Genomic DNA, 18,246 nt, shown 5'->3' with positions numbered 1-18,246 from the left:
AATGTTTATTTCCAAACCCACATAGTGCACTGTATAGATGCTACTACAACACTTTCTTGCATGTTCAAACTACATTATTAGTCTGCTTACAGGAAGATGGCTTTGTCTAAATGAAACAAGGGGGAGACTGATATACTTAACAGAAAAGTCTGCTAGATTGTCAGGGCATGTGGTGTGCTACAAAACATGACATCAGAAAGGACTCCTCCTCTTCATCTGCCCTAAACAACCCAATTAATTTCTCAATTCACATCTCTACCCATCTGTCAAGTGTAATATTCATACTTTGAGACTGCATGAGAACATCATGCGTTGATTGGGAATAGCTGAGACCAGTGTAAAGGTATATTTTTACTAAGCTTTTTTAATATCACTGGTATATCAGACATACACAAACAAACAAACAAACAAATAAAAGGGAGTACATGACCTCACCAAAGCACACAGCTCAATACCCCACAAGCTGATTGAGACTACTCTGGACTGATGCTATATAACCAGTAAGATCAAGGACCTTATTGTGAATTACTATGGGAACCTCAGGCTTAGAGTAACTTCTGGGAATACATCATCAGACAGGTACCAGCTGGAAAAGGAGACTATAAATGGTTGCATCGTCTCTTATTCTCTTTGCCCTTGCCATGAATATGGTGGTTAAGTCAGCTGAAATTGAGAGGAGAGGCCCTCTTTACTTATGGATGTCTGCATTATCAACATTTCATTGGTGCCTGGTGGTAGGTGTATCCTCCAGAACCTGGAAAAGCTCATCTCCTGGGCAAGGATGAGTTTCATGGGACTGCAGTGTCATCCAAATAGAAGCAAAACACCATGACCCTGGATTTGGCAGGGGAGTGCTACCACTGGCGATGTGACCAGGTGCTGAAGATAGTTGCAGAGGTCATCTCCAAAGCCATGGCCAACAGCAAGCATGTGTGCAGCCAGAGGAACATTGCCTTTGTCAGGGCAGGTGAGCAGTCTTAGTCACAGCTAGTGTTGCCACCTGTCCCGGTTTTTCCTGATTGTCCCGGATTTTCATGGTCTGTCCCGGAAAAAAAAATAAAAATCCGGGACACTGAATGTCCCGTTTTTTTGTACATAATGGGCAAAATGTGTATTTCAACTTGCGAGCCAGCTGAGAACCAGTTTGCTTTTCCGAGCTCGCCGTGCTAGGCGGAGCCACGTCATTACGTCGCTGAATACGTCATTACGTCACTGTATACGTCATTTACGTCGCTGTATACGTCAGTTACGGCGCTACGTTTGCATAAACCTTGGCGCAAATATCAAAGCAAAAACACGGAAGAAGCAGCAGCAACAACAACAGTAATAATGATGATGGCTTACTTCGCGTTTGTACAGCTGCTGCTTCTCGTCGCTTAAAAATGGCGATCTTTCGCGGTCTTGTTATTGTTGTTGGTCTTAACAACTCCGCCCCCCGCTGACGTAAGCGGTTCTTTCCTCTGGCCCAGCAGAGAGTTGGTGCTAGCCTGGAACCGGTTTTTCTGGCCCCAGAGCCAGTTCTTTGTCAGTGGAAACAGAAAACCCGGTTCCAAACTAAGCACTGGCCCCGAACCAGCCCTGGAACTGATTTGGTGGAAAAGGGGCAATGGAGGATGCTTGGACTGATAAAAGAAACAGACTCTCTGTTGCAATGGTGAAGGCTGAGCTTCAAGTCAGGCTAAACTTTCAAGACTTTCAAGTTCAAGACATTCATTGAAAATCAGCCAGGACTCATAGCAGCAGCAAAGAAAAACACCAAATATAAATGGAAGATTAGGTAAGGTTTTGGTGAATTAAATGAAATCCAAATAGTCTTATCTGCCTACTCCTGTATGTACTGTATGTGCCCAGTTATATGTCCTCCTATGTATTTGTTTAGCCAAGAGCAGCAGAGGCACAGGCAAGCACAAGCAAAGCACACACCACACTCTAAGCAATCAGGTAAGCTGTTTGACACTACACCGTACATTCAGGTATTCTCAGATACAATGAAAAATTAGATTATTTTTATTCCACATAAGCAAACAAACAATTTAATTATGTATTCCCCTTTTACCTGTGCCCACTACTGCCCCCCAGGTGTCCACAACCAAAAAGTGTTGGAAATAAACCAAAATAATGAAGACCTGCTATATTATGTAAAGCAATTAACTAAACAAATAACTAGCAAAAGCGTCATTTTTACTAATTAGAGCAATACAATTTCAGCGTAGAAGGGTGATTTTTGTCTTGGGTTAGATGTGTGAAGGGCGCCGTTGCTTACAAGCAAAAAGGTCGATTGGATGGTCGAAATGTCCAGGATTTTTGTCAGACACAGGTGGCAACCCTAGTCACAGCTCAGATCAACAGCCAGTCTGCTCGCCTCTGCATCAGAATGGGAGTTGCATGTCAACCTGGGGATGCAGACCACATGATGACAACTTCATTGAGGCCAGACATGCTGCTGTCTTCAGCCTCATCAAAGCAGGTGCTCCTTATAGAGCTAATAGTTCCTTGGGAGGACTGTACAGAAACCGATGACCGTTTGACCGGTGGTTGACCAAATCAACGTCAACCGGTTAATTTTTTTTTGGTTGTTGGTGAAAAAAAAAAAAATCAATCGTTTTGAAGCTGCTGATTTTGGAGCGGAGAACCTGGAATTCTGTGTTTGTAAACGCTTGGGCATGCCATGCGGTGTAAGGACGACAGCTGACAAATCAGAAACACCCATTCAGTCATGTCCCACCCTCCCGCCCCAGTTAAAGACAGCTGACAAATCAGAAACACCCATTCAGTCATGTCCCACCCACCCGCTGCCACTCGGCGAAAGAAAAAAAAGTGTAGACACAGGCTTTTTAGCTTACAAATTACTATTCTGTTTTTTTTTTTTAAATTATTATTAGAAGGCACATCGAGTTTAGTCCTGCCTTGGCCAGTGCATTCTGAAAGTATGTTTCGGTCTGTAGTCAACAATGCATGTTATTGCAGATCATATCTCTCCACACAAACTAAAGGCGCAGATGCCGACTTTTTCATGGACTGTAACGGCATTTGCTTATGTAGCAATTTTAATACAGAATTTACTCTGATGAAATTATTCAGACATTCCAACGCCCCCCCCCCAAAAAAAAATCGGATCTGCACGAGCCGTGAAAAAGGCGCGCCGTTTGCATCCCTGTTTAAACTCATAGGTTAACCGACTTTAACCGGCTAATGAGGCTCGGTGGTCGGTCAAGATTTTTTTTAGTTTTCACCATCCCTACTATACACTTCAAAGACTCTCAAGGGGACAAAAACATTTGCATTATATAATGTTAAAGGAGGGGTGGCAGGGTGGTTAGCACTGTCGCATCACAGCAAGAAGGTCCTGGGTTCGAGCCCAGTGGCCGACGAGGGCCTTTCTGTGTGGAGTCTGCACGTTCTTCCAGTGTCTGCGTGGGTTTCCGCCAGGTGCGCCGGTTTCCCCCACAGTCCAAAGACATGAATATGCTGCCATCCAGACGACGACTTTTGAACTTTACACAAGTAACGATCTGGTTGGTCCTTTTCCTCTTTAGCCCACAGGACACAATGTCCATTATTTCCAAAAACAATTCAAAATGTGGACTCGTCAGACCACAGCACACTTTTCCACTTTGTGTCGTCCACCTCATAGGAAGACAAAAGGACTGAAGCAAACCTAGGGTGGTAGATGACAACGATGAGAAGGTCAAATGGAGAGGTAACTGTAACTGCATGGAATTGAAAGGATGAGAAGCTGGGGGAGAAGTCTCCATCTCTGAGACAACAGCAGACATGTGCCACCACCCCTGCCAGTTTCTCATGGAGTAGGAGAGAAAGTATAAGCAGAGGGTAAGAAAAGTTTAAGCAGAGCAGCCCGTGTAGCTGAGTTCTGTGGAGATACCCATTTTTCAGTTCATGTCAGAAAGTCAAGATGGTAAAGCTAAAGCGGAGATTAAATCAGCTTTCTTTACAGTAGACTGGCACTTTCAGAGCCCACCTACCACCATGTGAGACTGGGACAACAGTGAAGGGTAGATGAGGTTACTGGTAGTTCATCCTCTGGTTTATGAATGAGAGCTTCTGGGTCTGTGAGATGTGATGACAGATAGGTTTGAGGCACATGTCTGCAGCCTAATTAGAAATGAGGTCAGAGAGTTTCAGTGGGACTGAGAGAGAAATGGTAACCATAACTGAACAGGAAGAGGTAACAAACACCACTAAACTTCACATTTTCTGTCTAAATGTATGCTTCTAACCATTGCAGAATAGGTTTTGAACACTGCAGACTACTACAATACACCTTCAATAAATCTTGGTAAGCTCTGCTCACAAGTCACACTTTAAAGGAGACTTAAACTACTCTAGATTAGCCACCTGAGAGAACTAACTTACCATAGACCAGCAGACACTTCCAAACACTACAGAATCTACACGATACAATACTAATACAAGAATCTACAGCGGTGCTTGAAAGTTTGTGAACCCTTTATAATTTTCTATATTTCTGCATAAATATGACCTAAAACATCAGATTTTCACACAAGTCCTAAAAGTAGATAAAGAGAACCCAGTTAAACAAATGAGACAAAAATATTATGCTTGGTCATTTATTTATTGAGGAAAATGATCCAATATTACATATTTGTGAGTGGCAAAAGTATGTGAACCTCTAGAGTTAGCAGTTCATTTGAAGGTGAAATTAGAGTCAGGTGTTATCAATCAATGGGATGACAATCAGGTGTGAGTGGGCACCCTGTTTTCTTTAAAAAACAGGGATCTATCAAAGTCTGATCTTCACAACACGTTTGTGGAAGTGTATCATGGCACGAACAAAGCAGATTTCTGAGGACCTCAGAAAAAGCGTTGTTGATGGTCATCAGGCTGGAAAAGGTTACAAAACCATCTCTCAAGAGTTTGGACTCCACCAATCCACAGTCAGACAGATTGTGTAGAAATGGAGGAAATTCAAGACCATTGTTACCCTCCCCAGGAGTGGTCGACCAACAAAGATCACTCCAAGAGCAAGGCATGGAATAGTTGGCAAGGTCACAAAGGACCCCAGGGTAACTTCTAAGCTACTGAAGGCCTCTCTCACATTGGCTAATGTTAATGTTCATGAGTCCACCATCAGGAGAACACTGAACAACAATGGTGTGCATGGCAGGGTTGCAAGGAGAAAGCCACTGCTCTCCAAAAAGAACATTGCTGCTCGTCTGCAGTTTGCTAAAGATCATGTGGACAAGCCAGAAGGCTATTTGAAAAAATGTTTTGTGGACGGATGAGACCAAAATAGAACTTTTTGGTTTAAATGAGAAGCGTTATGTTCGGAGATAGGAAAACACTGCATTCCAGCATAAGAACCTTATCCCATCTGTGAAACATGTTGGTGGTAGTATCATGGTTTGGGCCCGTTTTGCTGCATCTGGGCCAGGACGGCTTGTCATCATTGATGGAACAATGAATTCTGAATTATATCAGCGAATTCTAAAGGAAAATGTCAGGACATCTGCCCATGAACTGAATCTCAAGAGAAGGTGGGTCATGCAGTAAAACAACGACCCTTAGCACACAAGTCGTTCTACCAAAGAATGGTTGAAGAAGAATAAAGTTAATGTTTTGGAATGGCCAAGTCAAAGTCCTGACCTTAATCCAATCGAAATGTTGTGGAAGGACCTGAAGCGAGCAGTTCATGTGAGGAAACCCACCAGCATCCCAGAGTTGAAGCTGTTCTGTATGGAGGAATGGGCTAAAATTCCTCCAAGCCGGTGTGCAGGACTGATCAACAGTTGCTGGAAACGTTTAATTGCAGTTATTGCTGCACAGGGGGGTCACACCAGATACTGAAAGCAAAGGTTCACATACTTTTGCCACTCACAGATATGTAATATTGGATCATTTTCCTCAATAAATAAATGACCGAGTATAATATTTTTGTCTCATTTGTTTAACTGGGTTCTCTTTATCTACTTTTAGGACTTGTATGAAAATCTGATGATGTTTTAGATCATATTTATGCAGAAATATAGAAAATTCTAAAGGGTTCACAAACTTTCAAGCACCACTGTAGATCCAACTGAATCAAGTAGATAGTACACAAAATTCAGAATCCTGCCTTGCCAGTAGAGAATAAATTCAAACACAGGCTAACTGGTGGGTCTAAATTAACCGTAGGTATGAATGCGAGTGTGACAGCCCTGTGATGACCTGGCAACTTGTCCAGGGTGTACCCTGCCTCTCGCCCATAGTCAGCTGGGATAAGCTCCAGCTTGCCTGTGACCCTGTACAGGATAAGTGGCTACAGATGATGGACAGATTGATGAATGTTAAAGGAAGAAAAAAAAAAAAAGGTTTTTACCATCAAGCAATGAGGCATTTTCCATCACACCACTGAGAGATGCTTTCCAATCACACATCCTATTCCCACGACTGAAGCTGTATTCATTTCTGTTTTGTTGTATACTGCATGTCTGCATTTTGTAGAATAAACCTACTTGTTACCTTATCACTAATTGCTCGATAGTCCTTCTGAAAGTTGTAAATTAAATGTTATTGGAACACTGAGTTAATACACTTCTATAAATAACTAGAAGATATATATTTGGAGTCAGATAATTAAAATGATCAGAGTCAGATATTTTAATCCTAATGTTAAAACATGTATTCACCTTTGACTGTCCCTATATTCCGTCACTGGTTATCGGAGAGTAGCAGGCTAAGATAATATCACTTTACATTTTAGACCTACAATGGCTCTGGAAACACTACTGATGATGTGTCCCAATACATGTTTGAATAAAAAGAATAAATTTTAAAAAAGCATCCAACTATTAAAAATAATCCTGTGATGATACAAATACTTAATCAGTTTGCCCAATTACTTTTGAGCCCTTGAAAATGGAGAAAATATGTAAAAATGGCTGTAACCCCTCCATAGTTAATGCAATATTTAATTCACGCTAGCAGCACTGGTGCAAACTGTTACTCTCACTCAGGCTCTTTCTACTTTATTATTCTTATTATTATTCTCCTAATGTTTTAAGGACGCCATTTCTCCCTCAGTTTTCAACCACTCATCACCAAATTTCACATGAAGAATACTTCTGGGCTGAATTAAGTTGCTATGACTTTTGGTGCTGATCCGGATCACCAAAACCGGAATGATCCATGAAAAACGGGCTTTTTTCCTCACTATGTATCATTCTCCATCTCTTACTGTTCTGGCTCTATGGGGTACGGTGACCAGACATCTCGGTTTGTAAGAGCTAGTGCAAATCACTGTGACTTTAGTCACAGTATCTATCTAGCTATTATTATTCTCCTAACATTTTTTAGGATGCTATTTCTCCCTCCGTTTTCAACCAGTCATCACCAAATTTCACAGGCAGAATACCTCTGGGCTGAATTACGTTGCTATGCCTTTTGGTGGTGATCCAGCTCACTGATCTAGAACGATCCATGAAAAAGGGATTTTTTTCAATAACTTTTAACTATCAATTTTCATGATTTTTTCAATCAGTTTCTTTTATTTTGTTCAGGGAAGCAGGGCACAACTTTTCCTCACTAAGCGTCATTCTCTATCTCTTACTGTCCCGGATCTATAGGGCACGGTGACCAGACATTCCGGTTTGTAACAGCTTGCGCAAATTACTGTGACTTTAGTCACAGTCTCTATCTAGTTTTATTGAAACCCCTTGAATTAAAGCTGAAAGTCTACACTTCAATCATATCATGACTACTTCAGTTCAAATACATTGTGATGGTGTACAGAGGCAAAATCTCACTCACTCACACACACACAGTGTCAATGTCCACATACTTATGGACCCAGCTGTATATGGATAACCAGTTACCAAAAGCGTTAGAGGTAAGAAGAAATGTTTGGTGTCAGAATATTTGTCATGTAAAGCACCATTTCATATCCTGAAATGTAATATTTTTGGGGGAAACCTATAAGCAGTTATTACATTGAAGATTTTCATCTATACAGCGATCAATTCTATAAAAAGGTTTTAAAAACTTTTTACTGCACAAAATTATTGGACATACCCAAGCTTTCAACTCCTTCAGGAGCCTTCATCAGGGATGGGAAGTGACCATCCCTGATGAAGGCTCCTGAAGGAGTTGAAAGCTTGGGAATGTCCTATTATTATTATTATTATTTAAAATATATTACCTTAGGCTTTAATCAGTGTCACATATTACACAGATATATTTAGCGTGTATTAACCTGTGCAGGAATCTGCTCAATCAGCTCTTGTTCTGTCTTCCCAAACACCTCTGCAAGTGTGGACTCCATTTCCCAACAACCAGAAGCCTTCTGGAGGGAGACAAGCTGCAACAATGGGTCCTTTGGAGGCTCAGCAATTTCTACAGAGACATCATTATAGACATGTAAACACATAGATCTTACTCATAACTAATAATACAAAAGGTTAAAACACATGCATACATACAGTATATGAGAGAGATTCTGAGTTACTGCTGAACATTACAACTTTACCTGAGCTGAGGTCCAAACTGGCATCACCTAAAGCAATGAAAATTGTTTTAGCTTTACCACAACGTTTGAGAACTGAGTTGAACTTTTACAAAATAAAGCACATTTGCTTTCACAAAAGACACCATCATGACATTCTCATTATCATGACTGAAATAACTGTAGCAATACAATAACCACAGAATAAGTGAGAGTACCACAATTTTCCACCATGCCCTGTATATGTACTTTGTATGAAATGAACATTGAGAACAGAGTTACTGGTATATACTACGGCGAGGAAAATGTCAATAAAACAAAATAAAACAGTATTGGTTATATCAAAATAAACTACAGAGCTATTCAATGCTTAAATCTGACTGTTCAGAAAGTATTGATTAATTTTCTGTAAGAGCAGTTCTGACAATAGTTGCTGCTGTAATAAAGATCTATCGTTTTAATTAATGTACTTTCAAATACAGTAACAACTCTTTCACAGTGGCTTATATGGTGGATGATCAATAATTAATATATTAATTAATAATTAATTCATATAATTTAATACTCTTCATATTTATTTCTGTGCTGAACCAATTTGCAACGAAATTTCACACCACCTCATCATTGTTTATTTTCCTTTAACAGCTCACCCTGTAGTATTTTATTCCTTCCCTAATTTTAACAAATTCTTTACTGCAGTGAGAATACAACAGCTCATCTATTGAACTTGCTTAAACGTTCACACTTACTGTAATCTTTTTATTCTATTCAACTTTACAAAGAAAATCAGAGAAAAACAGTTTGTGTACACTTACACTCTACCATTGAATCAAATCCACCAGCTGAGTGAAAATAAAATAAAAGGGGAAAAAAAGAAATATATTAGTTACATATTCAACAATGGGTATTTTGAACTTTCAGGAACTAAAATAAGTAGATATTGCTGTAGCCCTGCATACGGTACAGTTTTCTGTAGGCTCTGTGGATCAATCAATCAATCAATCAATCAAAACTTTCCTTTTTACTGTAATTTTGTGGATACGTATGGTGTATAAATTACAAATTAATATATTCAGTAACTATGTCTGAAACTGCAGACATAACTTTAGAAAAACAAACAAACAAACAAACAAACAAACAAACAAAAACAGGATTCTTCCTCATTAATCATTTATATGTGCATTATTGTTTCATCATGCATTTTAGTGTAAATTGGTGGATCACAATGATGCCATTTCAAAACTGTGTTCCTAATGGTTTTCTGCTTCACAACAAATAAAACATGGTATACTGTACAACACTGCTGCATTAATTAACATGAAAAATCATGAACTTCAGCATTAATTACATCATAAGAAAATGTTAAATAATTTACTTGACACTTCTTTGACATTTAGTCAAAGATGTGACAAATGTCAGCTCATTAAATATAAACTGTGCATTAATATTTTCAGAAAAAAATCTATTATGCGGCGGCATGGTGGTGTAGTGGTTAGCGCTGTCGCCTCACAGCAAGAAGGTCCTGGGTTCGAGCCCCGGGGCCAGCGAGGGCCTTTCTGTGCGGAGTTTGCATGTTCTCCCCGTGTCCGCGTGGGTTTCTTCCGGGTGCTCCGGTTTCCCCCACAGTCCAAAGACATGCAGGTTAGGTTAACTGGTGACTCTAAATTGACCGTAGGTGTGAATGTGAGTGTGAATGGTTGTCTGTGTCTATGTGTCAGCCCTGTGATGACCTGGCGACTTGTCCAGGGTGTACCCTGCCTTTCGCCCATAGTCAGCTGGGATAGGCTCCAGCTTGCCTGCGACCCTGTAGAAGGATAAAGCGGCTAGAGATAATGAGATGAGATGAGAATATATTATGCAAACTAGGTTGCTGCAGTGATTATGTTAACATCCTATCACAAAAAAGCTTAAAAGTCAGAGCAGAAGATGTTCCCACTTAATCTCTGCTTCAAGATGAAATCCATCAACACAATGGAGATAAACTTTATAGGAACCAAAAGAATTTGGTAATGTTGCAGTATGAAATTGAGCTTGAGCCTTAAGCAGTGCACAAACAGCCATATTTGTATAGAGACACTTAGACAATTCACACACACGCACGCACACACACGCACACACCCTTCACATCTTCATGATAAACATTTAAAAAAAAAAGCCTACTGTCTGACTGCACTGTGTAGACAAAGAAAGGAGTCCCCAGTTCTAGGACTTAATCTATTTTGATGCACAAGTGTAGCATCACACATTTTAAACCTGACTACTTCCTTCTTCTTTTGCTACTCCACTTCCAGCCAGCAAAACCCCTTTCACACTTATTTTAACATGCTCAAATGTTATTAGGCAGACATTCTACACTGTGTTAATAAAACAACCATGTTGATGCTGACAACTTGTGTTGGCCTATCCCCCCCCCCCCCCCCCCCAACACACACACACACACACACACACACACACACACACACACACACACAGAAAACTGATCAGGAATCAGTAAAGGATCTAATAAAGAATCTGACAAATAAGCACAATCAATAATAGCATCAGTATCAATGAACTCTTATTAATTCCATCCCTATTAAGGATATACTGTGAAACTTTGTTATAGTTTATACAAATGATATTCTGATCTCCATGGAGAGTTATGAAATAACCACCTACAGTACATGACTGTATATAAGGATGTATAGGAGCTCAGAGTTGTTGGGACAAGCTGATAAGCTGCCACCCATGATGAGATATCTACCAGACACGAGATCTGTGCAGAAATGTAGGTGTCATGGGGAAGAAAGAAGAGGAGGAGTTCAGTGCCATTGGCATAGCAGTGGTATGAAAACCAAAGTGAGGATATGACTTCACCAAGAGCGCATGTATAGAGGAAGAACAGAAGAGGACCCAGCGCTGAGCCTTGTGGGACACCAGTGAAGAGTCTGTATGGAGCAGATATGGATCCCCTCCATGTCACCTTATCTCATCCCTCCAGGTAAGAAACAAACCAAATTGCTGTGCCTTGAATGCCAAGGCTCATGAGGATGAACAGGAGACTCTTGTAATCAACAGTCAATGATCTGATTTCTACTCAGCACCACCTCTACTTATTTAACTTCACTAAAAGTCAGAGCAAAAGAATGTTTCATCATACATCCAGACCAAATGTTGCAAGAGTGTTAAAGCAACTGAATGTCTTTCATTTTATACGTGAACCAGCATCTCTTGGTGGCAAGCAATAACATGACTGTTGGTGGCATGTCTTGGGCAGGGGGGATGTCAGAATAAAAGTTAAAGTCTGGGCAACTTTATGGTAATCAGCTATGATGCAGTACAGTGGAACAGTGGTACAATGTAGCCAATTGGAATTTATTCAATAATACTGGAATCTTAGAATACTAGGAGAACACACCATGTAAATATTGGTTTCACTGAAAGGTAGACTGCCTTTCAAAATTTTCAAGTTTAGGTCATAAAAATTTTCCTTGACACCTAATTATATTTGTTTAGTGGACTGAAAGCTACTGAATTCAAATCACAGACTTATTATTATTATTTTTAAATAGAACAATTAATGAATTTTAGGCCACTATTTTTTCCTGCTTCACCATGATGCAATACAAGATATTATGTCATGCATCACGTGGTGGGCTTTCCCCGTTCACGCAAGCCATTGTGGGATACAAATTTGAAACAGGAGTGAACAATGGAGGATGTGAGTGTGTGAATGAAACTGGAAAGACTGACTACAGTAACGGAAAGCGAGAAGAAAAGATGTTATGTTGCGAAGGAAAGGAAATGCAGGACCAAACTAATAAATATCGGCAGTCAGCGAGCACCTCGGTGTGATCAGCTGTTCATTTAGCGACAGAATGATGGAACTGTCAGTGCACGGTCAAGGTAAACCTTTAGATGGCAGTAATGCAACACTGGATGCCAACTGCCGTAAAACCCAAAAGATGAAGACAACGACTAATGTAAGCATGCGCATGGGCACAAGGACTTCCTCTGTCTGCTTGACTGTACAAAGTGAGTGATTTCATGCACATTATTTAAGCCAATTTAAATAATAAGTTTGGTAGAGCAAGCATACAGAACAAAATTGTATCCATGTATTTCAGGTACATCACGGTGTGTCCTTGAGCTTCAATAGAGTCATTGGCAAGGTGGCCAGAGCGAATTTTGACACTTTTGCTGCATTTGGTCTGAACATACCATTACAAACGTACTCACTACTACAAGATGAAATCCGCTGACACAGTGAAGATAGTTAATAACAGTAGCCGTTACATTAAGATATCCTTAGTTAGCATTATCTACTCCATTAGGTAGCATTAACAAACCGTGAACTTCAGCATTTTCATTCACTTACTTTCAGTAATCACTTTATTCAGGTCAAGATTGTGGTGGAGTCAGAGCTTACCCTGGGAACACTGGGTGTGAGGCAGAATACACCCTGGATTGGATGACAATCCACTCCAGGGCAACTTGCATATTATTAAATAGTAAGTAATTTTAACAAAATAACTGACATTTGTTTAAATTTTAATGAAATACACCTGCACTGACGAGCTTTTTCCATCCATGTCTCAAAATAATTCCTCATGAATTATCAAAAGTTACATTACTTTATGTTCCTGAATGTTGATAACATTCTGAAATCTGCTCCTCAAATAGAAATACTGAAATTTGATATTCAGCCTAAATTCTGAACAAGAAGACAGAGTAATCTATATCCCTTGCCCTATATACCAAGTTTCCAGATATTATTTGTCACATTTTTCAAGTTCTGCGGCAGGAAACCAACCCTACCTCTTTACACTGACCTCAGCAGCCCATGACATAAGCCCATCGGACCTTTGGTCCAGGTGAGCTAAAAATTGAAATTTCTCACATTTCTTAGTATCAAAAGGCACATATACATTACTTAATCAACACATACAGTGGTGCTTGAAAGTTTGTGAACCCTTTAGAATTTTCTATATTTCTGCATAAATATGACCTAAAACATCATCAGATTTTCACACAAGTCCTCAGAGTATATAAAGAGAACCCAGTTAAACAAATGAAACAAAAATATTATACTTGGTCATTTATTTATTGAGGAAAATGATCCAATATTGCATATCTGTGAGTGGCAAAAGTATGTGAACCTTTGCTTTCAGTATCTGGTGTGACCCCCTTGTGCAGCAATAACTGCAACTAAACATTTCCGGTAACTGTTGATCAGTCCTGCACACCAGCTTGGAGGAATTTTAGCCCATTCCTCCATACAGAACAGCATCAGCTCTGGGATGTTGGTGGGTTTCTTCACATGAACTGCTCGCTTCAGGTCCTTCCACAAAATTTCGATTGAATTAAGGTCAGGACTTTGACTTGGCCATTCCAAAACATTAACTATTCTTCTTTAACCATTCTTTGGTAGAATGACTTGTGTGCTTAGGGTTGTTGTCTCGCTGCATGACCCACCTTCTCTCGAGATTCAGTTCATGGACAGATGCCCTGACATTTTCCTTTAAAATTTGCTGGTATAATTCAGAATTCATTGTTCCATCAATGATGGCAAGCCGTCCTGGCCCAGATAAAGCAAAACAGGTCCAAACCATGATACTACCACCACCATGTTTCACAGATGGGATAAGGTTCTTATGCTGGAATGCAGTGTTTTCCTTTCTCCAAACATAATGCTTCTCATTTACACCAAAAAGTTCTATTTTGGTCTCATCCGTCCACAAAACATTTTTCCAATAGCCTTCTGGCTTGTCCACATGATCTTTAGCAAACTGCAGACGAGCAGCAATGTTCTTTTTGGAGAGCAGTGGCTTTCTCCTTGCAACCCTGCCATGCACACCATTGTTGTTCAGTGTTCTCCTGATGGTAGACTCATGATCATTAACATTAGCCAATGTGAGAGAGGCCTTCAGTTGCTTAGAAGTTACCCTGGGGTCCTTTGTGACCTCGCCGACTATTACACGCCTTGCTCTTGGAACGATCTTTGTTGGTCGACCACTCTTGGGGAGGGTAACAATGGTCTTGAATTTCCTCCATTTGTACACAATCTGTCTGACTGCAGATTGGTGGAGTCCAAACTCTTTAGAGATGGTTTTGTAACCTTTTCCAGCCTGATGAGCATCAACAACGCTTTTTCTGAGGTCCTCAGAAATCTCCTTTGTTCATGCCATGATATACGTCCACCAACATGTGTTGTGAAGATCAGACCTTGATAGATCCCTGTTCTTGAAATAAAACAGGGTGCCCACTCACACCTGATTATCATCCCATTGATTGAAAACACCTGACTCTAATTTCACCTTCAAATTAACTGCTAATCCTAGAGGTTCACATACTTTTGCCACTCACAGATATGTAATATTGGATCATTTTCCTCAATAAATAAATGGCCAAGTATAATATTTTTGTCCCATTTGTTTAACTGGGTTCTCTTTATCTACTTTTATGACTTGTGTGAAACTCTGATGTTGTTTTAGGTCATATTTATCCAGAAATATAGAAAATTCTAAAGGGTTCACAAACTTTCAAGCACCACTGTATATCAACTTTCAAGACCATACCACTCAAAGTTTTCAAGTTCTGCTCTAGAAACAAAACCTACCCCTAAGACTAACCTGAGAGACCAAGTCTGAAATTGTTGCAGTGGAAACATGAAAAATTAAAATTTCTCAAATTTCTTAGTACGAAAAAGCACATCGACATCACCTTAACACGTATACCAAGTTTCAAATCCGTATCACGAATAGTTTTGAATATATGCTCCGGAAATGAACACTGCTCTTAGAAACTAAGTCAAAATGTATTTTTTATGTAAAAATTTGAAAAATACTTTTTTTTTCCAAAAATCCAAAATAGCAAAAGGCACCAGTTCACATGTTGTTTGATATGTATACAAAGTTTCATGAAGATATCTTCAGTAGTTTTAAAGATATGGCCCAGAAACAAAAACGTGACTGGCCGGCCGGATGGCCGGCCAGAACCCGTTTCTTTATCCCTCGCCAAACTTTGTTTGGGTGGGGGATAATTAACCCACTTAAGAACTCCAAACAGGCAACTCATTAATGGGATAAAGAAGGGTTAATTCAGATGTGATTATATGGTTTATTACTTTAAATCACTCAAGTGCATTTTCAATTCATGTGTATTATAATGTTACAATATTACAAGTGTGTTTTCTAAGTTACTTTAATAAACTATAAGCAGAGGTTCATTGTTTCTTCATGTTAACGAATGTATGAAAAAATTCCAGTTAAACTCAATGCACAGGATTGCAGATACATGTTGAGAATTGAGTTCAGATGATTTACGGTACAAGTTTCTTTAAAAGTTGGCATGTTTGGTGGCTCTCAGCATTTCCACTACAATGGTGGTTTAAATAAGCTTTTGTCGTTTTTTTTTTTAAGTGAACAATTACAGTCAGGGTTCTCCATGTGACCATGCACCATGTTAGAGTATAAATTACTATCTTATTGTTGTTCTTATTGTTGTCCAAGGTCTGAATACAATAAGACCTGTCTAGAAGTTCTGACAGTCAGCATATTTCATGGATAAAGGAAATACACAATTATTCTCATGTTCATCAGCCAATTATTTAGTCTAATGTTCAACAACTTACCAAAGCAAATCAATGGTGAAGCTTTACATACGTAACTCATTGGTAAAGCTTGACATTGGTAACTCATTGGTAAAGCTTGACATTGGTAACTCATTAGTGAAGCCATAGAACCTGTACAGAGGTAAACAAAAACAGGATGTTCAATTACTCATGTGCTTTCTATAATGTTTACATGCAAAAAAGTACAATAATTGTAATATTATTAGAGGAATGCTCTTGCATAAATAAGGTCAAGTATTTAGGAACTAGATATAGTTGCACTGCATTAAAAAAATAAACTGTTAACGTCCACAAAAATAACATTTTTTCTTTTAACAAATTACATTTATATAGAATGTGTGAAATAACTTCAGTTAAACTCAATGCACAGCATTGCAAATATATACTGAGAATTTTGTACAGATGAGTTTTAATTTTCTTTATAAGTTGGCATTTTTAGTGGCTTTGAGCAGTTCCACTAAAACCATGGTTGAAATAAGCTTTTGCCATTAAGTAAACAATTACAACTGACATAGAATGTGTGAAATAACTTCAGTTAAACTCAATGCACAGCATTGTATAATGACCAAATCTTTAAATGTAATCTTCGATTGGCTACTAGGTAGGTAAAAATTTGTAATCTAAAGTACTGTAAGGCTTCTGTGCACTCAAATCAAGGTCATATCATGTACATGATACAAAAGCACCAAATCATCGTTCCCCAACTTTACAAACTCGCAACACATTTCATTAAGGAAATACAACACAATGTTAGTCAGATGAATCAGTATTTACAAACTCCTGTTTTGTTACTTACAGGAAGATCTAAATGCATGCCTCACTGAACATATAAACAAAAACAGGATGTCAGTTTCACCATGTGCTCTATATGTGTTTACACATAAAAGCAATAAAGCTAGTAGTATGTATGATAGTAATGCTCACATTACTGTATAGGTTTATAAATATTATTACCAATACAGGTTGAGTAAATTGACTCAGTTTAAAGAAAAAAACGAGAGAGAGAAAAGAATACTGACTTGGGATAGGAATTCTTCTCGTCACCATCGGTCCTTTCATAGCTTGTCCGCTGCCTTTATTGACAGCTATGAAGGCTGTGTGTGAGCTGCTCACTCCAGACTGCTTACTCAGATCCACCACCCTGGCCTTCAGAGCCTCTTTATCAGCTCCATCATCCTGCTCGTCCCTTTCCAGAGAGCGGATCAGAGAGCGAGCACCCAGCCTGTGGATGGCCAGTCTGCACGCGCGCACACACAAAGCTGAATCAGTAACAAACAGATGATTGTAAGTGCTATTCTGTCATGTTGTGATTAGTTAGGATTTATGGGATAAACTTGACCATGTGTCTTACATTACTTGAAGTGCTTCTGTTAAGGATTTATCAATTTCCAGGTTTTTTTTGAGGAGGAGTTCAATAACAAAGTTAATACTGTACCACAAATCCCAAATCCACATGTCTTAACTACATATTACTCATTTCATTTTGGGATGAATGAAATGACTCAAATCCTCCATAAACTGCCATCTGGTTCAGCTTATCACACTAAACTGCTAGAGATTTTATTAGTATAAAACAGGGCTTCTCAAACATTTGTGTTTTCTCAATAAGCTGCTCTTGCATCTGCAGTGACAAATCGTTTGCGGTGCAAACAAATGGATCCTGAACCCATGAAAATGACCGGTAGTCATCCAAGAAATAAGAAACTAACTGCTGCTTAAGCCCAGACAGGTGATCTGCAGCTGACTGAAAAATAGAGGAGACGTCACTGCCGCGTGCCTCAGTGATGAAGTCTGTGAGGCTGGGGAACATGTCACAATTTCCAACAATTATGCGGTCATGCCAGAGGACAAGTTTTTGGATGAAAGCATTCACCCTGTCAGCAAGCACCAACACATTGGAATCTTGGCCTTGCAAAGACAGATTCAAACTATTCAGTCTGTCAAATATGTCGACCGAATACGACAAGGAAGCTAGCCACAGGGAATCATGGAGGTGCTTGGCCAGTTCCGAATTGCTTTCGGTCAAAAACAACTTCAGCTCTTCTCGCAGCGCATACAAGCGCTGTAACACTCTCCCTCTGGAAAGCCAGTGAACCTCTGTGTGCAAAAGCAGCTGTTCATGCCCTTCCAGACAGAGGACCCCAAATAACTGTGAGTTCAATGGATGCGACTTAAT

The 18,246-nt window shown here is 39.5% G+C and overlaps 1 protein-coding gene across 2 annotated transcripts in view; it reads right to left on the bottom strand.

The window, feature by feature from the left end:
- LOC132881691 (von Willebrand factor A domain-containing protein 5A-like) overlaps positions 1-18,246 on the bottom strand; it is an 80,733-nt gene that overhangs the window by 16,834 nt on the left and 45,653 nt on the right. For both annotated transcript variants that reach the window (XM_060914453.1, XM_060914452.1), the window contains exons 14-18: positions 17,090-17,307; positions 16,071-16,181; positions 9,274-9,300; positions 8,483-8,509; positions 8,210-8,349 (exon numbers count right to left, since the gene is read on the bottom strand). In XM_060914453.1, coding sequence (XP_060770436.1) covers positions 8,210-8,349; positions 8,483-8,509; positions 9,274-9,300; positions 16,071-16,181; positions 17,090-17,307 — 523 coding nt within the window. The remainder of the gene's footprint in view (positions 1-8,209; positions 8,350-8,482; positions 8,510-9,273; positions 9,301-16,070; positions 16,182-17,089; positions 17,308-18,246) is intronic.

Source organism: Neoarius graeffei, chromosome 2, assembly GCF_027579695.1.
Source record: "Neoarius graeffei isolate fNeoGra1 chromosome 2, fNeoGra1.pri, whole genome shotgun sequence".
NCBI classification, from domain to species: Eukaryota; Metazoa; Chordata; class Actinopteri; order Siluriformes; family Ariidae; genus Neoarius; species Neoarius graeffei.
The sequence above is the reverse complement of the archived record's forward strand: the minus strand, read 5'-3'. Positions and strand labels throughout refer to the sequence as shown.